Source organism: Esox lucius, chromosome 5 (assembly GCF_011004845.1).
Source record: "Esox lucius isolate fEsoLuc1 chromosome 5, fEsoLuc1.pri, whole genome shotgun sequence".
NCBI lineage: Eukaryota > Metazoa > Chordata > Actinopteri > Esociformes > Esocidae > Esox > Esox lucius.
The window spans coordinates 12,900,353-12,915,219 of NC_047573.1; the positions used below are offsets into that span (position 1 = coordinate 12,900,353).

The 14,867-nt window shown below is 43.2% G+C and overlaps 2 protein-coding genes across 8 annotated transcripts in view; one reads left to right on the forward strand and one right to left on the reverse strand.

Annotated features, from left to right (window-relative positions):
• Positions 1–999: 999 nt before the first annotated feature.
• Positions 1,000–4,523, forward strand: LOC105006375 (SUN domain-containing protein 1-like). Of its 2 annotated transcripts, none has more exons than XM_034292455.1 (8): positions 1,000–1,044; positions 1,223–1,279; positions 1,428–1,501; positions 1,790–1,875; positions 1,975–2,090; positions 2,623–2,793; positions 3,137–3,226; positions 3,530–4,523. In XM_034292455.1, the coding sequence occupies exons 1-8, from the start codon at positions 1,030–1,032 to the stop codon at positions 3,641–3,643; spliced, it is 723 nt and encodes a 240-aa protein (XP_034148346.1). In that variant the 5' UTR covers positions 1,000–1,029; the 3' UTR covers positions 3,644–4,523. The 2 variants fall into 2 exon arrangements, with proteins under 2 accessions (XP_034148346.1, XP_034148347.1); XM_034292456.1 differs by having other exon boundaries at positions 1,793–1,875.
• A 379-nt stretch (positions 4,524–4,902) lies between these two features.
• pcdh15b (protocadherin-related 15b) overlaps positions 4,903–14,867 on the reverse strand; it is a 214,139-nt gene continuing 204,174 nt past the window's right edge. For 4 of the 6 annotated variants that reach the window (XM_020046963.2, XM_020046960.2, XM_020046961.2 and 1 more), the window contains 6 exons: positions 12,501–12,522; positions 12,006–12,044; positions 10,883–10,956; positions 9,278–9,407; positions 7,457–9,097; positions 6,829–6,915 (listed from right to left, as the gene is read on the reverse strand). In XM_020046963.2, coding sequence (XP_019902522.2) covers positions 7,478–9,097; positions 9,278–9,407; positions 10,883–10,956; positions 12,006–12,044; positions 12,501–12,522 — 1,885 coding nt within the window. In that variant the 3' untranslated portion in view covers positions 6,829–6,915; positions 7,457–7,477. Of the gene's footprint in view, positions 6,916–7,230; positions 7,321–7,456; positions 9,098–9,277; positions 9,408–10,882; positions 10,957–12,005; positions 12,045–12,500; positions 12,523–14,867 lie in introns of all 6 variants that reach the window. The other 2 variants (XR_004575762.1, XM_020046964.2) reach the window with 2 other exon arrangements.

Consider the following 14,867-nt stretch of genomic DNA (forward strand, 5'->3'; position numbering starts at 1 on the left):
GGATATGTATCTACAAATGTCAACCATAACTCTTCTCTGCCTCTGTCACTTTTCTTCATCGTGTTAGGAGTGGTTCCAGCAGTGGTGTCCAGCACTATGGTTCCACCCTCGGAACCTCTGGAATCAACCATGAACTCTTCCAGTCGGCGCGTCAGACCCTGTAGCACTGGCTACAACCCTACCGTGACACAGCACACATGCTCTCGCAAGAGTGTGCACAACAGGACCAAGCCTAGCTCCAGTGCGTGTAGTGTGTGTGTGTGTGTGCGATGACACTGGACACGACCTGTTTTGTTATCTTTGTGTCTTGTTGGTTAACATTAGAATTCTCTCTGGTTCTCTGTGGCCCCTTCTAGCCCATTCAGCTTTCTTTGGGTTTCCACACGTATTCACCATCCTGCTGCTCCTTGTTGTTCTCCTGGCCTTCGGTGAGCTTGCCATCACCTGTTGCCACTCAGTGTCCTCCATTCTGACTAGAGATTTCTTCATCTAGATGTTCTACCATTTATTTATAATCTTTGTCTAACATGCTTGTCATTGTCTTCCCAGCACTGGAGTGTATCTATCTACTGATACATGTGTATCTCAACTCTTCGATTCATCTGGTTGACACTCGATCTGACACTCTTCCTTACCCTTGCCCCCACCAGAATATGGTAGGACCAGATGGCACCCTGTATATAGCTAGCCACGTATATGGGCAGCAGGTAGCCAGCGATTAGAGCTTTGGGCCAGTTACGAAAAGGTTGCTGGTTAAAATCCCTGACCTAACATAGTAAAAATAAATGTTGTGCCTTTAAGCAAAGCACTTAACTCAAATTGCTAGTGTAAGTTGCTAAGTAACAGAGTTACTAAATGACTCAAATGTAAATGGGTATCTGACCAAGCTAGGGAATAAGGAGCCAACTGAGAAATATGTTTAGCATTTTTACAATATATATATTTTTTTTGCATGACACTCCAATAGTGCTTTTGAATTTCTTCCTACAGCATGAAACTAAATATTTCTATGTCACTCTCCAAAAGCAAATGGACACTGTGCAGGTGAGAGAGAGAAAGAGTGAGAGATATGTTGGGACCAACTGCATTTCAAGGAACATTAGGAATTTTAAATTGGAATTTGGTTACGTTTCTGAATTGACTAGAATTTAAATGGAATTGAGGCCAAACTTAAACAGTCATTTATCTAGTCATGTGACCTGCTGTGTGTGCTGGCTTGCAGAAAGAAATTGAAATGCTGAAACAGTGGAAGGAGAGCAAGCCACAGAACTTACCTGTGGTGAGACGCCCCAATTACCTGTCCAACACTGAAAACACTGGCTAATAATCTTGAATGCATGTGTCAATAAAAGACCCTCAAGAATCAAGGAAAACAACTGAATTGCATTTATCGGAAATTGAATTAAAAGGTTTGTCTCCCCCAACAGGTGGTGCAAAGAATTACTAAGGACCTAAGAGACTTAAGGACTGAGGTCAACAACGTTAAAGAGATCTTGGATAGGTGGGTTTGAAACTACCCTAGCCAATCAGTATCGCTAGCCCAGAGCTTTAATCCTTTGCACCAAATCACTACCTGCTATCTTCTAACCAGTAACTGCTAGATCCTACTCCCAGTTGCTAGTTCACTAACGGCTCGCCCCTAATCCTGGCCACAAAGCCCTAACCACTGGCCCCAAGCCATTAGCTCATTGCATGTAGCATTTGGCACTCCAAGCCTCTAAAAAACATGTGTATTGTTCTAGAGGAGAAAAATACAGTTGTATTGGATTCTAGTCTTTTCTATTCTTAGTAGAGTGTCTAGTGGAGACTTCAGCAGAGCAGACCGCGGTAGTCCACTGGTTGATGAAATGGCTGACTATGCCCTCCAGGCCCAAGGTTTGTAACATCATTACTGTTCAGCACTTTCTTAAAGAACACAGTCTACATTATTGAATAATGCTTATTGTGTGTCTGTGTTTGTGCTTGTACATGTAGGTGGTACTATAGTAACTTCGAGATGCTCAAAGACTTATGACGCTAATGCAAAGGTCCTCAACATCATGGGCATCCCTCTCTTCAAAGTAACAGAGAGCCCTTGGACTGTCATTGGGGTAGCTACTCCCCCCCACCCCCACACCCCCCTGTCCCCTGTCTTTCTTTCTCCTTGTGTCTTTCTCTCTGTCTTTTAACATTATGCACCGCAAACACTGATTAAAACAAGCTTAGTGGAGTTCTCCTATATTCTATATAAAAACTATATTCTGTCAAGCTGTATCTAGTCAAAACCCACTTGTATATTTACATACCAATAATGTAGCATACAAAGTGTACCTAGTCTTCAAATTTCACTCCAGCATTTAACCCAACCTCTCCAAATTGGAGACGTGAGTGAAACTGCCAAATTTGACCCCCTGCAATCTGTTAGGGTTAACTGTCTTCCCAGGGGCAGAAAAATAGATTTGTTTTCCTTTCTGTTCCTGGTCAGGTGCTCTTACTGCTAGGCCACCTTCTTCCCCAGAGTGACTATAGTTAGTAAAATTAATTTGTACTTAATCTTAAGATACATACATATGACACTCAGTGTACCTATATTTTCCTTAATATGAACTGATCGCAATCTCATCTCTTGTCTCCTCTCTAAAGGGTCATCCACTGCAGCCTGGTAATTGTTGGCCATTCCAGGGGTCAAAGGGCAGGTTGACCGTGTCCCTGTCTCACCCTGTCCATGTCACCCACGTCAGCCTGGAACACATCCCTGCTGCGGTGTCCCCATATGGACATATCAAGAGCGCACCCAAGGAGTTTGCCATCTACGTGAGACACCTCTCGCCTCTGGACATTTACTCAGAGCCACATACAGCTCTGGAAAAAATGAAGAGACCACTGCACCTTATTCTTTCCTTTCCAAATAGGTTTTGAGTGAGGACCAGAAGCCCTCAATTTGCAGTGGTCTCTTAATGTTAACCCTTCTGTTCCTCACTCAAAACCTTCCTTTCCCACTTTTTTTTGGAAAGGAAAGAAAAAGGTGCGGTGGTCTCTTCATTTCTTCCGGAGCTGTATATCCAGTCTACAGTGTAACACCTTTATCATCTACAACAACATTGTTAGGAGTGTTTAGACTGTCTGTCTGTCTCACTCTCTTCCTATCTCTTTGTAGGGTATGTCTACTGAGCAAGGTGAAGGAAGCCTGTTGGGAACTTTTACCTACGACCAGGCTGGGGATTCTCTACAGATGTTTGAAATGCCTGTGAGTGTAAATTCTCTTTGTCTTTAAAGATGGAATCTACAGCAGGGGAAACAGTGCCACTATCTCAGGGTACTTGTTATTGCTTGTGTTCACTGGGGGAAAATGATGGATGGATGTCTGTCAGAGTATTGGAAACAAAACAACTGTGTTGTTATAAATAGACATGGCACTTTCACCATTAAGGATTACTAATTAAAGCATTTAAGCTTTTGGTTTATGTTATTCGTATTATTGGTAATTCAGCTAGGAATTGAGTAAATATATGTCTCAGTACCACAATAACATGGTCCTCCTCTTCCTCAGAGGCTTAACAATGTCTACCAGTTTGTGGAGCTCCATGTCCTCCAGAACTGGGGAGATGAAGACTACACGTGTCTGTACAGGTTCCACGTTCACGGCAAGATGACGTCTGATTGACACAAATCTCCTGTCTACCCCGATACATCCTTTGAACCGGAGCTTATTTCCCCTCACTAATTTGCTCATATTATTGAAATGCAAACTATTCACATCTAAAATGACTTTGGCTCCATTATTGGTAAAAATGCTATTGTTGGTGCCTTCAATTAGCACTTTATTGCAACAGGCTCTCTATTTGAAAGAACTGTCATTACTACCCCAAATGTAAATTTTAAATAATCAAGTATTTTTCTGGGGCCACAAGGATGTTAATACCCAAGGTTTTTCATTTAACACATTCACAGCAAAAGACATCTTAAATGCTTTGCTACCTATCAACACGACGATTTATTTCAAAATTATGGAAAGCTGCCCATGTGCTGCCACTACATGAGAGTAAAAGTAATGGCCTTGATAACTATCGTCATATGTATATCTTATGCTGGTGTTTAATGCAAGTAAAACAAATGAGCAATTATTAAACGTGCTCTCGAGTCTGGTTAGATAATGGCAATAGTTCTGTTGTTAACACAATACTAGACAATCAATAGCTCTGGTCCAGGTAAAGTGTCACCAGTAACACCAGCAATTTCACCTGTTGCCATGCTTGTTTTTTCTTGTTGAGATCTCTGTATTGATTTAATGTAGAGTTGGACAGTATGGGGTAGCCAGACACTTTTCCTCATTTTTTTGAAGGAACAAACAACTCCATTTTGTACCTTCAATGCATTTGAGCTGGGACACACCAGGGTTGCCAGATTTCTTGACAGAATACCGAACAATCATCCGTGGACTCCACCATGAAAAACACTCAAAGCAATTTTTTCTGTATTAGCCATATCTGTAAATCGACCCAGCCAAGCCCATTTTTGCCCACATATTGTCATTAAAAACAGGAAAACTGTTTCTTCTTTCAAACAATTATTTTGGCGTTGACATCTATCTCATCAAAATGGCTGTTGCTTTTGGGTTGCGTTTTATTCTTGTTGTGTCTAGCAAGCCATATGAAGTTGAGGAAAATGGACAAACCTACAGACAGTGTGAACAAACAGGACTCCTCTACCACCGATACACAGCAAGTGATGATCGTACAGTGTCTCTAGGGTGAGACAATCAGCTCCTAGGATGTGGTTGTAATCTCAATGATAACATACTGCTTATTTTTAGAGCAGAAAGAAATGCATGGAAATTGAACTCACTTGGCATAGCTCTCTCCACAAACAAATAGACCTGTAATCCTTTTGGAGAGAGAAAAGGGTAATACGACTAGCAGCAGATTGATGAGAAATGTTTATTTCTGTATCCATCATGAGGTTGGAACCCAGACAGATGAATGTGTACTTGATATATCAGTGAAGGCAGCACTAGAACAAATATTACTGCCTTGCATTTTCATGTGCTTATAAACATCACACAGCCAGTACAAATACTGATTCAAAACCAGACCACAACCAGAATTGATATTTCAAGACATGGCAAATATGCAGTATGCAGCAAACATGATAGTATTTCAACCCCCCCCCCCCCTCCCAAAACAACAATTTGTAGAAAAATGAAAATAGTAACACTGTATTTATGTCTTGAGTTTTATGAGTAGGGTGTCTCCATTGCACAGGTACAGGCCTTCAGACAGCAAGTGCATTCCTGATCAAGACACCTTTTTATCGACTTCTCCATGGAAACAATATTGTAAAAGGGACGAGATTGGGAAAATACTCAAAATAAAAAAAATTATAAAAAACAAAATTATATATATATATATATATATATATTTATATAAATATATTTAAGGGTGCAACAGTACACCTAGTACAGTATGTATTGTGGTTTTAGGGCCATGGTTTGTACAGCACAAACATGTATTGATATTCGTAATGTGACTCAAGCATCTAGAAGGTGCTGAAATCCTCCTCTCAACCACAGAATGCGTTGGGCATGTCTGCGGCTATACACACACACCCATTGCTGAATGATGCTAGGGGCCGCTTGAATTCATTGAGGGGGACAAAGCTGTGTTGTTTCTTTGCGTTTCCGTGTTGCTCCAGGGATACAGTTAATGTTTTGTCAGCACCTCTTTGTCCATTGCTGTAGTAGTCCAACTGGAGATTTTAGCAAAGCTGGCAGGATTCTACAATATTTGTTTAGCAATACCACCATCCAGCATTGTAGAGTACGGCTCACAAAACAACAGGGAAAGCACCAATAATTAACATTCTTTAGTACGATTTCCGCACAGGTTCTGTTTTAACAGAATTTAAGTTTTTTTTCTTTCTCAGATTTATTCGAACAGAATTAAAAACAGCGTAGCTAACATTTTAATTTTAATGAAAAATATGCAATATATTCATTTGGGTTCACTTGTGAACCGTAGAGACACCTGTACCATACACACGAATACGAATATGTACCGTTACAGCCCTGATGCAAATATATATATATATATATATATAATATATAATATACCCATATATGTATAAACATAAAATACTAGTTGGAAAATATTTTGGATGAATGCAAGAGTATGTAATTGCTTTGTATCAGGCCAATTCATTGTGAATGGCTGGTAGACAATACTACAGCAAACCATTGTATTACTGATGAAAAAAGTATACGATTCTGAAAGAAAATGCAATTTATTTTAACTTTTTGCCATTAGGTAACTCTGGGACAATAATAAAAAGTAAAGTTTATCACACCGTAGGAAAGTGGAAATACAAAAGTCACAGTTTTGTCATTGGTATGTGCAGATTGTTCCAAGGCCCCATCCACAGTTCCTCCTCATCGGACTGCGTGCGATCGCTCTGCGATTCTAAAGGTTCTCTCACATCCTCATTCTCAACTGTTGACTCGCGCCCCTCCGCGTTCTGCGTACTTTCGCTTCTGGCCTTGGCGATGTTGGATTTGGATGCTATGCTCTCCGGACCTGTGGCACTGGAAGCCAGAGAGCCACTGGAAGGCCGGGTGTTGAGGGTCTTGTCGGCTGAGGACGTAGTCGCCACGGGGCTGTTAAGAGGCAGTCTCTCCTCATGTGTCACCGACAGTTTGTCCAATTTCTTAAAGTGCTTGCCTAGCCGCAACGGGGAGTTGGCCTTGATGTTGTTTGAGTGGACCGCCCGACGAGTGCGTATGACGGAGCCGTTCTGTGCCACGTACACGCTGCCATTGATGTTGCTGTGGTTGGCCAGATTGGACAGGCGGTTTCTTTGGGGTTCTGGAGCGCTGTCCTCTCCGGTCGAACTGGTCTCATACTCCCTGTCCACCACCAGCTTGATCCGCTTTTTCCTCCCATACTGAACAAAACCAACAAACACAAACACACAAACAGAAGGCGTATTTATGAGACATGAAGCCTGAACATCACACTATCACACAAACATCACACATTAACATCAGGCCGGCATTAGAGACAGGTTCACATGCACTACACAGTCATTTGACAGGAAAGATACAGATGAACAGCAGCAGCGATTTATTGTCCCACTGTCATGCTGGCGAAGGAGCTCTTTAGCCATTTAACATGTCTTCTGAGGTGAATAAACCATCATCTTTTGTGTTTTTTTTCACAGACAGACTAGAAGCAATTGTTAACCATTTACTACAGAAACCTGAGAGCTTCAGAAGGAGGAATATAATGATCACACCAAAGGACATTGGTTTCACTTTTCATGAATGTAAAGTAGAAAAGGAAGCCGCAACTAAAAAGAGAAGAGAAGAAAAGAAGGCATGCGGTTTAGACAAGTAATTCAAAAGTTTGTTAAAATAGCTTGTATTACAATCAGAAATTCCACTCAGATAATTGCACACGCAATCAAAGGCATTCAGAGATCTTACTTATCACAATCGGAATTCAATTTAAGCCTTTACAGCTTCATCCGAATCAACTGGCTCATCTTTTTCAGATTCATCTTCCTCCTCCTCTTCCTCCTTCGGTTCCCCTTTGATGTTGTCAATGATGTTTCTATAACTACCGCTGGACAGTCCATTCATAGTTGCTTCATCCTCCTCATCCTCAGTGATAGGGGAAAGGTCATCTGTGCCCATCACGCTACTGTTGACCTTTGTAGAGTAGGAAGTGACGGTCAGGCCTTTTCTCCTTCCTGTTGAGAATGTTGTCTGACTCCCACTAGATCTTCCGGACGATGACTCACTATGCTCTCGTGACTCATCTTGCTCAGTCTCTTCTTCCTCCTGTCCCAATGATTCTTCCTCACTCCCCTCTTCAATGGTGTTCTCTGACCCAAGAGTGTTAGAGGAGGACTTTGATCTAGCACTTACTGTCCTGTTAGATCTACAGATTCTGGAACTTGGATCAGAGACCCATCCACTTCCATTGTTGGATGCTGTCCAGCTGCTTCGGCTGCGCTGTGTTCCGTCTGTGCCACAGCTTCTGTCACTGCTCCGGCTGGTGATCACAGAAGATCTCCCACTGGACGCAGGTCTAGATGAGAATTTGTGAGTCCCTGTGTTCTCAGTTTCTGCAGGCGTCCCACCGCTCTCGTCCTCCTCGGGCTCTGATCCTGACCCTTTATCCGACTCCTCCCCCTCAGAATCCTCAGCTTCTCTCTCCGTGTCCAAGTTGCTGACTGTCCGCGTCTCCTCATCTGTTTCTGACTCCTTTTCCGTGTCGGAGTCCCCATCAGAGTCTGACCCGCTCTCCTCCTCAGAATCCCCCTGGTTCACCCCCTGCTCATCACTCTCTTGGACTTTGCCTCCCCCAGAGTAGAGCCAGCTAACCGCTGTAGATGATGACGCAGCACTCCTCCTACTCATCCTGTCTGGGTCTTCCCCAAGGGTCTTGTTACTAATGCTCCCTGCTTCAGAGCTACTGCCCTCCTGCTGCTCACTGCTGTCTCCAGCCAGGGAGGCTTGCCACCTCCCCTTCCTCTCCTCCCCCTTAGAGTCACTGGAGCCTTGGATCCCAGACATCCTCTGCTCAGCAACATAGCTCACACTGAAGATTTCACTTGGGGATATCCTCTGCTCTTTAAGCCTGCCGTAGATGTTGATAAGGCTCAGGGCTTTTCCCAAACGCTGTTTCAGCGAGGGCTTGGCATCATCTAAAGCCTGGAAGTAGCTTCCGTCTATGACCATGCCACTGTCCACGCTCACTGTGCTGTTGGACCGCTGGGTTTTAGTTACCGCCAGGAAGTCCCCGCCCTCTCCTCCGCCCCTCTGATCCTTGGAGCCCATGGGGAATATCTTGGCTTTCTTCCACGGGAGGTGGAGTGAGGGGGGATCACCTTCTTCTTTGCTACTGGAAACTCTGAACTTGCAGAGTTTCATGACCGCCTTGAGTTTCAGAGCAGCTGTGGAGGAACCGTGGGCCTGGGAGTCTGGAGCAGCAGCGGGGCCCTTTGCTGCCCGTGGATGGCCCTGCTCCGTCCTGAGTGGTGGCCCCAGGTCTCCAAAAGGGGAGGCACCGTGGGGTCCTCTGCCCCGTATAGTAGGGCAACTCCCACCACCTATGGCCACCTGTTACAGTCACATCAGCCCCATTTACCATTAAAACCACTGTTAGCCATTACTGACCTATTCACTAGACAGGAACCCCCCCACCCCACCCCCCCGGGACATCATTTAGTTTCACTCAGTTGAAGGTTACATCATTTGGAATGGGACACGTCGCCATGAAACGATGTCACAATGAACTACCTCTCCCTCGGACTCCTGGGGGCTGTAGTAGTAGCTCCCATCATCCTCCACGACCACCTCTCCATACTCATCATAAAGGCCTGGTGGAGTTATTAACTTCCTGCGACTCCCATACTGAGGCAGTTCATACCTGGAAGGGAAGACAAAATGTTATTTGAATAGTGTACCGACAGACAGCCAGACACACACGCACACGCCAACACATATGCAGACACCCACAACAGACAGACACCCACAACAGACAGACACACACACACACACACACACACACACAGACATTCACAAACGATAGCAGCATGTATTTCATCTGCATCAATTCATATAGGTCAGTATAATCATGCCATTTGCGAAGCCAGTGTAAAAGAACTCCAGAAAAGTGCAAGTCGCCAGAGACTCTGGGCTGTGGACGACAAAGTGAGGGAAAGGTGGGTGGTAATGGAGGCTCCCTTTATGTAGGTTAAGGCCTCCTTATGGGATTTTACACTCATTAGCCCCAGGCAAGCTGTTTTTTTTTTTGTCTTTCTACTGCTACTGCTTCTTTTGTGCCAGAAGGGGGCAGACTGAGAGGCACACTTTAAGATCCAGGTCCCACTCACTACAGAGCGTAGAAGTCAGGTCACTATGCACCCAGATTAAAGGCTTTGGGCACTCCAAGGGAGAAATGGTGTGTTAAAATAGAAACAGACCATCGGCTTAGCTGGGCCGACTGCGACGTCACTGAATGGACACAGGAGAGATTGGTTACCTGTGGGAACCTTTAACCTAGAGTACACAGCGTCAGTGTTGGTTAAACGGCTGAAGGGCTCGAGGCTACAGCCAGCAGATTATTACTGTGCCTCTCCAACCCACATGAGCCAAAATGAAATGCTGTTCATGGTGGTCATGGATAGGCAACATGGCATCATGAAAAATAACACCCGGTATGGATGAAATGAGAGCCTGGATGTTCTCATTAAAAGTTGAAAAGCCGCATACAGAGAAAGGCCAGAAAGACGAGAGACTCAGAGACAGTGAGATGTAAAGGTTTCTGCTGCTACAGCTTCTGGAGAGAATTTTTTTTTCATCCTCTAAAACTATCGCCCTTTTACTCGGGAGCTGAAGGGTAGGAATCATCAGAGCATTATTCCATGCCCAAAATGTAATCAACATCTACCCTCCTTGTTGCTCGGCTATTAGATACCACATGGATAATTCTCATCGGTTAAATGAGTGATTGGCGTCGCTGTCGTTTAGTCAGGAGACCTACACGCTGGTGTTAAATCTTAAAATTGGGAAACATATTCGGGTCTTTCAGTCAAGAGGGAGTCGGGAGTCCTGTCGAGAGCTGTTTAGTTTGGATGGGTATTTAACTCTAAATGAGCCTCTGGACTTCGCAGACAACAGCCACTTCTTGGTATTTCTTGGTAATCCTTCTACAGTTATTGTATGTGCCTTCACACAGGGCCAGTCGGTGAACACACTGTACGCAATCGTACACAGACATAGCCAACATGACACACACACACATTTTATACACCGTACGAACGAAAGAACACTGTACCAGACGCACACTGTTGCACGGACAAAAACGCACGTGAACTGACAAACACAAACAAGCCCTCTTACCCATGTTCATAATTATAATAATCCTGGGGAAAGTAATCCTGGCCTGGGTCGATGCCAGATTCCATGGACAGCTCCTGTTGGGGGTCAGGTACAGTCATTACTCACTGACCAGGTTTCCATCCTACCAAATTCATGCAGATGCATTTCTTCACCCAGAAAATAGTGTCATGACATGGCTGAGGATAGCAGGAAATGTCAGTACAATTTCGTGAACACGGACAGAGATTATCATGTGTCTGTAACATTCGATGTGAAAATTGGCAGTAGAAGCCACTTTAGCCTTAAATATTAATAATAACCATCATATCCAAGTCAAGAGATGACATATTACATGCTGTGGAAATAAGTGTATCCATTTCCAACAGCTTAAAGAGAAGAGGGTTATAAGAAGCCTGACAGAGGGAGTTGAAAATCCCTAAACATTTTCATTTCATTGTAATGAACGGACAAAACTGAGATTGCATTTTGAGGCGTAGATTGGACCCGTTTATCGACATTTTAAATCTATACAGAAACAAAGTGCTTGTTTTCTTTCGTTTCCAGGACAGTCGCCTGTGTCCTGGGGTAATGGTTTTGGATTTTATATATTTTCTTACCAGATTATATAAGTTATGGTGAACATGGTGGTTGAGTGCGTAGTGATCATGCAAATTTCAAATAGGCTACATATCAAGGGTGGGCAAGTATTTGAATGCAACTGACTATTAGTGCTTAGCTGCAAATTGTCAACTAAATGGCTTTTATTCTTGCTCCATAAACACCTCTATTTAGTATCTTCAACTAGAATAAGGCAAGTTTGCTATTTGGATTATGTGAGGAAACTACTAAGCTGACAATGTGATGGAAACCTATTGAAACTGTTTTTATGGACAATAAGCTACAAAAGTGATTTTTATGTGTACTATGCCATTATGCAGAGCCTGTTTGGTGGTAACAACACTGAGGGGAAAGGCCAATTCTGATTTAAGAATTTTCTATATTTACATTCAATTCTGTCGCCAATTGGAAGGAAACCCAGCTACACACAATTAAGTGAAGGCAATCAAAATGGATCTCTGTGCTTTATTCAAGGAGAATACTTCACTGTTTTGGATAGCAAAAGGGGAGATAGTATGTTCTTTACCTCTGGTCTCAGAAGAGAGGGCCTGAGCAACTGCTGTTGCTGCCAGTGCAAGAAGAGCAAAGGCAGATGAGGAGGAAAACAAAGAAAAGAGACAAACAGATAACAGGAAGGTTTCATTAAAAAGATGGTGGATCAATGTAAATATGAATGTGAAAGGGGTAGCAAGCGAGGTCAGGAAGAATTGAATGGGAAATACGGGGAGAAAAAAGCCTGTGTCAGTGAAGTATAATCAAAGAATTTCATAACCAAACCCAAGGCATACACAGTAATTCAAAGGGATGACAGCTTCCGCCATCAGCAGAAACTTTTCAATATTTGTTCCTCACATTGCGACCCCAAATATAAGGTGCCTTGTGCACTGGAAGTGTATTTCTCCATTCTGTTTTTGTCATTCTATCAACACTGTCTGTAGATAACATGATGTTAAATAAACTGACAAGAACTCCAGTCAAAGGCAGCATTGGCAATTTCAGGCAAATGGAAACGCCAACGTACCTCATGATGTCCGTAACCGCGCCTGTAGGGGATGAAACATTGTCGAAATCAGTAAACAAGATTGTCAAGATAAAGATTGCTTGAACTTTTAGATATGAACATTGTTTTACTTACTGTAGCTGAAAATTGCTGCTTAAATCAAAAGCTGAGAGTTTTTCAGTTTTTTCAGTTTCAAGCACAGAAGGATTATAATGTAGTTGCTCATCTTCTTTGGAAGACAATAATATGAAACACTCTTAAGTGTACAGAAAGAGGAGAGATGAAGAGAGAGGAGAGATAGAAGATATAGAAGAGATGGAGAGATAGAAGAGATCGAGAGATGGAGAGATAGAAGAGATGGAGTGCGCGAGAGATGGAGTGCGCGAGAGAAGGAGAGCCAAAAGGCAACAGAAAAATAGTTGGTGAATTGCAGAATTGTAATATAATTTTTTTTTCTAGTATGCTGTATTGACTTTTCCTCCAGTTTGATGGGATATTGTTTTCTGGAGTCAAACCAATTCAGAGGATGTGCGTTGAATATGATATATTTTAGGCCTACAACCATAAAAATATAATTAGTGCCTCCAAAGCCTGAGAAAATACTGCAACCTAACTCAAATGGATCTAACTGAAATCTATGCTCAGTAGTATCCACCCAAAAGTATTCTGGTATCACGTAGCATTAGTTAATATGAAAGACAAGAGGTCATTCACACTTACAGACTTGACTAATGGCGGTTGACTTTACAAGGACCATTAAGAGAGAATGGAAAAAGGAAAACATTTAATTACACAGAGGATTAAAAAAAAGACAAAGAGGAGAGCATCTCTGTTTATCAGCCAAACCACTTTGCGTTAAACACTATTAGAATCAATTCTAAACCCCTGATCATCTGAAGCAAATTACTGCAATTGTTCCCTGATGTGAATGTAATTAGATATTCCAAATTAAGATGTATGGCTAAACAATCATTTGTGACTTTGAAAATACTTGTTTCATTCCATTTCACAGCTCCCCCACAACACGTGATGTGGTGGGATGCCTAATGTGCCCTTGGGTGGTGGAGCTGTAAGAAAGGCCCCTGTGAGCTTAATCTACACCTCTGTCCCATCCCCCTTCTCTCCTTCTCTCCCAGAGACGGACACTCTCCCTTTCTCCCCTTTTCTCACTCCTCTACTTCCTTCACTCCCCACCTGACTGAAGAGGCGATATAATAAATAATGGGATGGAGGTCAGTACGTTCAATCTGGTGGTTGCAAGGTGTTGCGTGGGCCCCGGCTCAGCCACGCCACATGGAGGTCTATTAGTACTAATCATGTAGGGCTATCAGATCATGGCTCCCCCCCAGAAAACGCTGGCTAGGATTGGGCTGCAGTGGACAGTTACGCTCCATAAACTGTGCCTGGATGTCATCACTGGCACAGTTCATTCAAAGCTTGTGGGTTTCGATGGGAGGGAAACTATCACCGGCCTATCGTATCGTGGGTCACAAGCAGGATTAACACCCCTATAGACGCAGTAGTTAATCAAGGGTTCATACCAGGAAATACAGTCGGGAATAAATGTTTGAGTGTGTGTGCGCTATCTGTGATTGAGTAAACCATCTTTGAAGTGTGCATGTTGATTTCCTTCGTAACATAAACACGCATAATTTCAAGTGAGATGCTCAATTGGGATGCACAATTTCATCTGAGCACCACAACTAATGTTTTGACCTGACTCCATGACTCGTCTAGTTTCATCTCCTCCAGTATGGTCCTGTTTCCTTACAGGAAATCCTTCATATTTTGCTAGGATTTAAGGATTCTTGAAGACTCTGTGTTATCTGGGAGGTGCTAGCAGTCTTACTGTCTTGGCTTCCCTTCTGCCGGCAAACAACACCTAGGATGGATAGGGGAAGACGCCAAGAGCATAGGATGAGCTGAGGATGAAAGGCAGGCATGACATTAAACAGTGCCATGCTGAGGGAGGAGAAGAACTGAGGATAAGCATACAGGGTAGGTAAAAAAAAAAAAATGGCAGCGGAAGGAGAGATGGAGACAGAGGTGCACATCTAGAATCAAGGCCAGAGAGGGATGACAGGCCAATGTCGTGTGTTTCCCACTGCCAATTAATCTGCTACCGCAGGCCTTATGATCAAACTGAAACTGGCTAACAGGGCACAACAAAGAGAGCAGCAGTAGTGAATATTGATGGAAGTCAGTGATAATAAGACATAATGACACAGGATACAGCCTCCATTAGTTGGCAGTCTAATGAAAAGCAGGATTAAGTAGGGGAGTAGGGGGAACGTCAGGACGAATAAATTAAATAGTTACCGCCTAGGATCAGGCAGGAGGAGACAGGAGGCCAACCAGAGGCATGATGGATCGGTTAGGTAATTAAAA

Excerpts from the sequence above, each read along its gene's own strand:
- LOC105006375 (XM_034292455.1), top strand. Across the intron at positions 1,502-1,789 it reads GTTAAAGAGATCTTGGATAG|TAGAGTGTCTAGTGGAGACT; the intron begins GTGGGTTTGAAA and ends TTCTATTCTTAG. Across the intron at positions 2,794-3,136 it reads CCAAGGAGTTTGCCATCTAC|GGTATGTCTACTGAGCAAGG; the intron begins GTGAGACACCTC and ends ATCTCTTTGTAG.